The sequence below is a fragment of the Thamnophis elegans genome, chromosome 5 (assembly GCF_009769535.1).
Source record: "Thamnophis elegans isolate rThaEle1 chromosome 5, rThaEle1.pri, whole genome shotgun sequence".
Classification (NCBI taxonomy): Eukaryota; Metazoa; Chordata; class Lepidosauria; order Squamata; family Colubridae; genus Thamnophis; species Thamnophis elegans.
Window position 1 is genome coordinate 53,817,715 of NC_045545.1, and position 9,430 is coordinate 53,827,144.

A 9,430-nucleotide genomic window follows, 5' to 3' on the forward strand; every position below is an offset into this window, starting at 1 on the left:
AAGAACATGAAAAAGGTTTTCCTTGCTTGTAAAGGAGATACATATGAATGTATGTACATATGAATAATAGGAGGAGATGTGCTCTAATCCTGGCTTTACAAATGCTAAGTTTTCAGATATTTGTATAATGTTCCTTCGCTTATTATCTTATGAGGGTATATGGAATGCTCTTGTCTCTCTTCCATGTAAGGGATCAATAAAAAAAAATTAGATCAACTTTTTCTGCTATAAATAAAATAGTATTCTCCATTTAGAAACTTCCTCCTGGAGAGCTAATGGAGTATAACAATAAGAGCCGTAGTGGCGCAGTGGTGGGAATGCAGTACTGCAGGCTATTTCTGCTGTCTACCGGCTGACTGCAATTTAGCAATTCAAATCCCACCAGGCTCAAGGTTGACTCAGCCTTCCATCCTTTCAGGGTAGCTAAAATGAGGACCCAGATTGTTGGGGCAATATGCCGACTCTGTAAACTGCTTAGAGAGGGCTGTAAAGCACTGTAAAGCAGTATATAGGTCTAAGTGCTATTATGAATGACTCAGAGATTTGACCTCTGAAACATGCCCCCTTATATATGTCACAGACATTGCAGGTAGCTTTAGACAAATCACAGCCTCTTGACTCCAGTGCCTGACCTGTATGAGGGAGAGCATACCAATGCTGACTTACAATACAGGGTTACTTATGAATTCCAAGACATTGTCTGAGGAGCACCCTGAAGTCTGAAAAGTGCTATAAAGCTATGGTAGATTTTCCAATTTCTTATATTGTTTTACTGCAGTTTACTTTCCCATTTCTGTTGATTTGAAAAAAACATTTTGGATAGCAGTAAGAGAACTGAATCAGTGTAGAAAGAAAAGTTGGAAAAAAATAGGCTGGACTACTGCAGTGCTCAGATAACAATGAGAAAGGCAAATTTTATCTCTAGAACAGTTTGTTTTCATGCTTTTATTTAAAAGCATGCAGAAGATGGGCAGTTGTATGGTGTGTAAATATGTCATGGTAGAATGTATTTTAAGACTGTTGTAAACAGCTCCAAAGGAATTTCTCCAGGTAGCAAAGCACTCTTTTTCGGATTCTAACATTCAACCCAGAATATTTTGCTTGTGCTTGGATTTAGAGAAACCAACTTTGTGTCAAACCCGTGGCTATGTTCATAAAATAGATTGTTAACACCCAAGCAACATACAGATGGGATAAAAATTGGATAAACAAAATCCATAGCTTTTTAAAAACATTTACAAATTTTAGCATTTTTGGGGGGTGAAAGGTGGATAAATCTATATATTTCCTATACTTTTTGCCCCAGTTCTCAACTATTTCTATCAAATACTACAGGTAATCCTTGACTTATAACCACAATTGAATGGAAAATTTCTGTTGGTAAGCAACAGTTGCTAAAGGAATTTTGCCCCATTTTACGACCTTTCTTGCCACAGTTGTTAGGTGAATTCCTGTAGTTGCTAAGTTAGTGACATAGTTGTTAAGTGAATCTGGCTTACCCATTGACTTTGCTTGTCAGAAGTTCGCAAAAGGTGATCACATGACCTTGGGATTCTGCAACCTTCATAAATATGAGTCAATGCCAGGCGTCTGAATTTTGATCACATGACTCATGGGGCTACTCCAACTGTCATCAGTGTGAACAACGGTCACAAATCATTTTTTTTCAGTGCCTTTGTAACTGAACGGTCATTAAATGAACTGTTTTAAGTCAAGGACTACATGTATTGGCAAAATTTAAGTGACACATTGAATGGAAAGCATATTTCAGTTCACATTTTTCCATGAGTGTCACTCACAACTTCATACAGTCTAATATAAGTTAAAAATGAACAGCATTTTGCAATATAAAATTATACTATGTGTTATTATGGCCCTATGTAATTACTTTGTGTGCCTGTATGTTTGTATATATTTATATGTACATTTGTTTTGTAATTTGTATTGTTTTGCCTCATTCATTAAAATACATTCGTTCTGTTTCATTTACATCTACATCCCAGCTTTTCACATATAAATAAAAATGCAGTTTGTATTCAGATTTTAAGCTGTATCAGTATTTTAAGCCAAAGACAAGTAGGCCCTTCATACATTTCTTAGAGGTTAGCAGATTTATAAGGGTCATTAAAGGTTTTGTTCTTTTGTTTTGATCTATAAGCTGGCTATAAGTAGCAAGAAAATCTAAAGGTAAACAAATTTCTCTATTCAAAGACGTTTTGAAGGAAGGTGTGATTTTTTTCGTCTATTTTTATCTTGGCATCTCACTATCCCATACCATTTGAACAATTTTTATTCTATTGCAAGAATGGGGGGGATCATTTTGTAAGCCACTTCAACAGTGAGATGGGTTTCATATACATATTTACTAAATAAATAAATATATCGTATTTTCCCAATGTGGATAATTGCTAGTGGTATGGTCTTCGATTCCTGTAATTCTCAGCAATGGCCATGGTTACTCAGCAATTTCTAAAAGTAACAACTACATGGCTGGAAGGAACCCATCTTGAGGAAGGTTGGCATATATATCCATTCATGGCATAAGACTACACTTGAAATCTCATCCCGTTCTCCATCTTTTCAAATATGCCATGTTGGAAAAGATTTCCAGATGAATGATCAGAAGAAATTCAAGAATTGGAATATATAAGACAAGACAGACCTCTTTCTCATCCTCAGAAGATCCAAACTGTCCTAACCATGGTCCTAAACGTAACCTTCAATTATATGATTGTAAAAGGTAAAGGAGTCCCTCTGGATTTAACTCTGCTAGTTGTTAATTATGAGGGTGTTCATCTCTTTTTCAAAGCCATTGAGCCAGCACTGTCCAAAAGCATTTCTATGGTCATGTGGATAACATGATATCACAGAGCACTATTACCTTCTGACAGAAGTGGTACCTATTTATCTACTTACATTTGCATGCTTTCAAACTGCTAGATTGGCAGGCGCTGGGATGAGGACAGGAGCTCACCCCATTGCATGCTGCTTGGATTTCGAACCTGGGCTGCCAGCGTTCCAGCTGACAAGCCCAGCGTCTTAACCACTGAGCCACAGCAATGCCCCATATGATTATGGCCAAGGCTAAGATCCCTTTTGGAAAGACATGAGCATACTCTACTCAGATAAGACTGATTTTGAATATCAAAAATGTGTGTTTAAGAGAAGAAGAAAATGTGGCAATCTCATTCCATAACAATCTCATCCACTTGATGAACAGATGAAGGTTACTAAGTTTATCAAACATTGTTTTGCGTGATTTTTTTTTAAACTTTGGGTCATGTTTATGTATCACAGCACTTATTTCAATGAAGATTCTCAGTCATCTAGATAGAATTGCCTGGAAGTTGAGTCACGGCAATTGGATTTTTCTTTTTTGGTTTGAAATGTTTTATTACATATCTAACTAAGTAGCTTCTTCAATCTGAGCAAAGTGGTTAGGAGGATCTCATATATGTGCTCCAGGGTGGTTTCATTGTTCACCTAATCTTAAATAAAGTTCTACAAACACTCTAGCAAATTTATCCAAATGTGATTATTTTAAAGAAATAGAAGCACTATTTGAATAGATGATGGAAATGTAATCACTTGACTCCAATTGCCCACCTTCTCAATTATAAAATGGGGCAGTTACCTATTTCCCTTCCTTCTTTCTAATCTCAGGGCTTAAATTGCCAATTGTTTCCTATATCTGTGCCCATTTTGAAATGATATATGAACTTATGTATACATTAATGTGGGGGTTTACAAGTAATACTCTGCTTTTTTTTATTCTTACTTAACCAAGTCTTTCAAAAGCCTTCAATCTGCAGTTCATGTGTCAGCCCTTCTTCATTCAAAAATCAGGAAAGAAAACCACAGGACTCCATTGGTAGAAATCAAGTGTACTTTTACTAATTATAAATGAATCGAAGCGAAGCTAAGCGAAGTCTGGTTATTTAGGTGCGAAAGCGAATAATATATTGTATATTTCATTCCCCTCCCCTTGGCATCCCGTGCACAGTCCAATCATAAAACTCCCAAATGTCAGGTGTGAGATAACTTTGAGAGGCATCACCAGGATGGAATGCTGATCCGTTGGCCTTGGCGGGAAACCTCCTCCTCCACATGCGCAGTAAGGTGGACAGTTCAAAATCCAGAATCTTCCTCCAGCACAACAATGAATCCCCTCCCAAATACCATGCCCCCCTCCCCGTTTCAATGGCAGCCGAAGCAGCAGCAAAGCAGAGGCCGACATCATGGTTAGTTGTCTGCATCTTACAAATCCAAATATTGACAGGAAAACAAAGTGTGCTTGTTTCACTCTGATGTCAGGTAACTCAGTTCACATTCCCCAGTTCTCATTCTTATGATTTCAAATAAAAGATGCAGCATCAAGACATTTTTAAAAAATAAAGAAATCATTGGAAAAATTATTTTCAATCATTACAGCTTATAAAAGGAAGAGTCATGATGTACTTAGGTTAAGATATAATTGTACTTAAATTTGCTGAGATTGGAAGCTCTTTTTTATATCTTTCTTTGTATCTTATTTCTTTCTCTACTTTTCTATTATTTTTCTTTTTACACTTTTTATTTCTTTTCTCTTTTTTGTTCTACCATAGTTTGCTTTACTTATTGTAGTTAAAGTTTTCGATATTTTATATATGCACAATATATGCGTACACATGTATATGTGTGTGTATGTATATATGTACATGTTTAAGGTTAATTGGACTCTTGTTGATTGATGCCTGGGACATAACATTATCATTAAACAATATTTTATGCTTGAAGGCCATGGGTGCTCTCCTGTCATTAGGAAAGTTCAGGCAAGGAAAAGGCAGGGATTCAGTAACTGAATAAATGAAAGCAACAGTGAGGACAGTACGAATAACCTTGAGGAACTATAGCAAGAACTACAACCAAGACTGGGCAAATTAAAGAAATGAATTCAAGACAGAAATGTAATTGGTTTTACTCTTCCTAGCTCTCTAGAAAATAAACGGAGGGACTTGTAAGATTGATGCCAGGCCTTTAAGGCAACTCAGGTTTGGAAACTGAAGTCATGAGTACTATGTTTATTATGCAGTTACAGTAACAGAATCTTGCCTGTGTAGATGAACCTCTCTCCTCTCTTCCTTTATCTGCTGGAGAATTCTGGGAACTGAAGTCCACATGTCTTAAATTGCCTAATCTGAGAAATGCTGCATTAGAATGTGAAATGGGTTGTTTGAATCTCATCTTCAATACTCATCTCTAGCTCACACGGTTCTTCCCAAACTTGGTGAGATTACCATTCTTACTGAGCCTAGTTATTGACTAACCTGCTAGGAATTCTGAGATATGTGTTCCCAAGATATTGGGAGAGTATCCATTTCTTTAAAAAACCTGATCTATGTTGACTTGGAAGATATTCCAATGTTGTAGGGATTCTTTCCGGCCCTAAAAACTGAATTTAGGATTTTCTATATGAAAGCATGTACTGAACTCACATCAAAAGATGTACTGATTTACATGTTTTGTACTGTCTTTAAAGTTTTATGAAATACAATTAAGGAACAAGATATATTATTGCTTTCTAAATACATTAAGTGACACTGTGATTTTACAATCTAATCTTAATAACTGTAAACAATACAGCAAAATGATTAAATACAGCAATCAGCATACACGACTACAAGAAAAAACATTTTTATTCTTCCACATATCCATAATTATTGGGAACTTTCACTAAATAGTAGAAAATGTTGTGCAACAAGATTCCTCCTACTACACCACTTCCAATGCCTATTGAAAATACAAAGAGAGTTCTTCGGCGCCAAAGGTGCTGCTGGTTCTGGACAGGAACACCAGTGGCATTCTGCTGGTTTTCTTCCTTCTCACCTTCCAAGTGCTGATCCAGAGTCAAGGATTTGTCAAAGTTCAGATCCACCAAGTGACCAGGGATCACACGAATTCCAAAGTAGATTCTTTTGACAATCTTATAGCTTCTCATGAACTGCACGTCACACCTGTATGTCCCTGCATCGTATTCTTTGGCTGGGGAAAGCTTAATGACAAAGCCAGCAGTCTTGAATGGTTTAAAGAGAACATCATCAGTGGTAATGATACCTCTGGCTATCCTCCATGAACAACTGAAGCTGTTACTTTCAGGGCCAATTTCAGTAGAGGACAAGCACTGGAATTCAAAAGGCTTACCTACAAGAATAGTGAAATGGAGCATCCCACAGAGCCAGTTGGTCAAGCACTCCACTTTCTGAATATCACAGTACCTCCTTTCACCATTAGGCCCAATCTGACATGTTTCTTCAACTTTGTAACCCATGCCACAGGTCACGCTGCAGCTGGTGGAACTGATTGAAATTCTGGCAGTAGCAGTTCTCATTTTGACGGGAATAGTAATTGTTCCAATAGAAGCCATGGAAACAGGTTGTCAGAAAGCAAATGCTAACAACAATTTAACAATAAAATAGGCTTCTGCCATCGTGATACCTGAAGAGACCTTTTAGGATCCATTCCATTGTCTGATCAAATGATCTAATTGTCATTCATTTAAAATATCAACAAAGTCCCTGGACATGAGGAATCCACAAAGACTGCTCCTTGACGAAGAAAAGAAAGCAGCTTATTAACATGGTAAAATGTGTTTTTTTTTAAATAAAAATCAGACTGCAGGTGATACAGATAAAGTACAACTCCTATTGTATATTAAAAATCAATTTATTATGAACTTTTTAAAAATGCCTGAAATTGAAAGTTTTATATAAATATTTAAATAAAGTTATTTCCTTAGTAAAATATAAGAGGAATGTAATAAGCTTCCATATACATATTGATATTTTTTCATATTTTCAAACATATATATGGGTCCTTAATTGATCATGTGATACCTGAAGCAGCCAAGCCAGGAAAATCAGTTACAGCTATCTTTATGAGCAACTACCAGTACATCTTTTCTGTCTCAGCTTATAAATGGACCATTATAAATAAAGATATGCATTGAAAGCACTGCTCCATACCAGTGTCTCAGATTTACTACTACTACTAGTCTTAGCATCAGTATCCTATGAACTAGTGAACTCCAACAACAGGCTGCGATAACCCTTTTTTTCTTCAAAATTATCTGATTTGGCCTAGAAATACAGAAACTCCTAAGGCCTATTTATGCTATAATTATGTGTTTTCTCAGTTCCGTGAACAAATGAGATTGCCTTAAATTGAAATAGACCATTTCAATAGCTTGCCAAATCTTTTTTGTTTAAATACCAATATTTATGTAGAAGCTTATTACAGTCTTATTATATTTTACTAAGAGAATAATTTTATTTAAATATTTATATAAAACTTTCCATTTCAAGCATTTAAAAAAAATACTGTCTGAGGGATTTAAACTAGGAACCTTGATAGGCAATGAACATTGTCCACCTGCAATGTTCTGCAGTAAGTCACCAGGTATAGGTGAGAAAGGGGAAACATCTACTACTGATTTAAGGCATTCAGAGAATGATGGGGTTGGATAACTGACATGCATTTACCCCAATTCTTTCGTGAAGATACGGCTGCCCTTCCCATAAAACACTTTTATTCCAAAAATCCACTAATGTAGAAAATATTGGATTCAGACAAGGGGGGAGAGTAAAAGCAATACTTACCTAAAGTTGAAATCCACATTATATATTCAAATTTAAACCAATTGGAATAATAAAACTTTGTATTTGTATTTGTGATGAAAAAGACATACCCTATATTAAGGGCATTAGAAACATGTAAATTGGGCTGTTATTTTCCATGGTAAGCATAAACTATTAAGAAAGAAATTTGTCTGGCTCTTTTCTTCACGGTGCTCATGCAACAACATATGCCATTGCAGAATGCAGTCAGTTTTAAAACGGTGATGTCACAAAGAACCATTCTATAATAAAACTATACATCTGAAAAGCCAAAGCATTCCACTCATGTCATTGAGTAGTGCTTCCAGTTACAGAAAGGTAATATGAGTAATTTAAACTTATCTGATGCGTACCTAAAATATATATTAAAAGAATCACAGATTACATAATTACCAAGGCAGAAACTGAATATTCATTGTGATTCTCCAGCGTGGCATGATAGCCAAGGAATTGAATGACTGGAATGGTTTAAATCCAGAATTGGCCTTTCTAGGATCTTGTCTTACTGCTCCCTTTCCCATCTTGGGTCTCCAAAATATCAGAAGAGGATTTTGTGAGTTTCCAACATGTTTTCCCAATCACAGCAGTGCTCTCACTCAGGAATGGCAATTTCAACAACAGTTTTGTCTTTAATCAGTTTTGTGGATAATATGGCAGTGAAGCAATAATGTTATAGTATAGGGAAATTATTTAAACCTATTTTTTCTTGAGTACATGGAGCTTTTATAAAATTGTTAAAAAGACCAACAATCCTGCTGTATCCTGCTTGCAGTACTGTGTTCTTTTTTCTTCTGAATTTCAGCAGTATGACTGCAATGGGCTGGACCTAAAAAAAAAGAGATGGGGATGGGGTAAATAGCTTTTATTGTAATTCAACAACACACAGTTAGAAATTAGTTGCACACTTAGTACATCTGGACTGCAATGGCAATTGTGTGGCATGGTGTACTGTATGTGTATACTTAAAACCCAAATAAAAAGGAATGGTAGTAGAAATGCAGTAAGATGAATGGAAGTGATGGTAATAAGATGAACTCATTAAAACAAGACTTACATATACTGAAAATACTGGCAATGTATATATAGAGCAATGCTATGAAGGGACAGAAATAGAGAATGTGCACTTGAATTCCTCCTAACATTTTTGGGAGTTACTGAAGTACGGCATCAACGCTAGAAAAAATATATCAGAAAACAGAGGATTAGCTTTTCTGACTGATCTTTTATGAAATGCTGGGAAAAAGGGAGCACTGCTTGAACACTGTCAGACTTTAGATCATATTACTGCTCCATAATAATTGATGCTTTGTGTGAATGGTCTTCAGAATGAAATTTATGGTGGAAGGTTGCTACGGTAACGATAGAGTCATTCTTTTATCATCCCTGGATGTTAAAATATTATTTTACTAATCACTGCATGATTCTGATGTGGCATGAAGTGGCCATCATGTACATGACAAACTTCTTGCTCAAATTAAAAGTTATAAAAGTACATGTATCATGGAAGCTGTCCTTCATTACTCTTCCTCTTTGTTCTTATTATAATTTTATATTATATTCAATAGCCTTATGTAATAAGCTTCTTATGATACTTCTCACTGTTTAGTTTGCAATTTTTTCTCAGTTCTGAAAAGGACAGTTACAATCCACTAGTTTCTTCAGAATAATGTTTGCACTTCAATTAAAATGACCAGAATACATCACAAATTATCCTAATAGCATGTACTTGTTAGGAGCTGAACGTGACTTGATGGCACATAATCAAGCGATTTATCAAT

At 35.8% G+C, this 9,430-nt stretch overlaps 1 protein-coding gene across 1 annotated transcript; it reads right to left on the bottom strand.

Moving 5' to 3' along the window:
- Nucleotides 1–4,208: 4,208 nt before the first annotated feature.
- On the bottom strand, nt 4,209–9,376 carry TMEM81 (transmembrane protein 81). The gene is given in 1 exon segment (XM_032217830.1): nt 4,209–9,376. A coding segment is annotated over 1 exon segment (792 nt). The 5' UTR covers nt 6,467–9,376; the 3' UTR covers nt 4,209–5,674.
- Between the last annotated feature and the right edge of the window lie 54 nt (nt 9,377–9,430).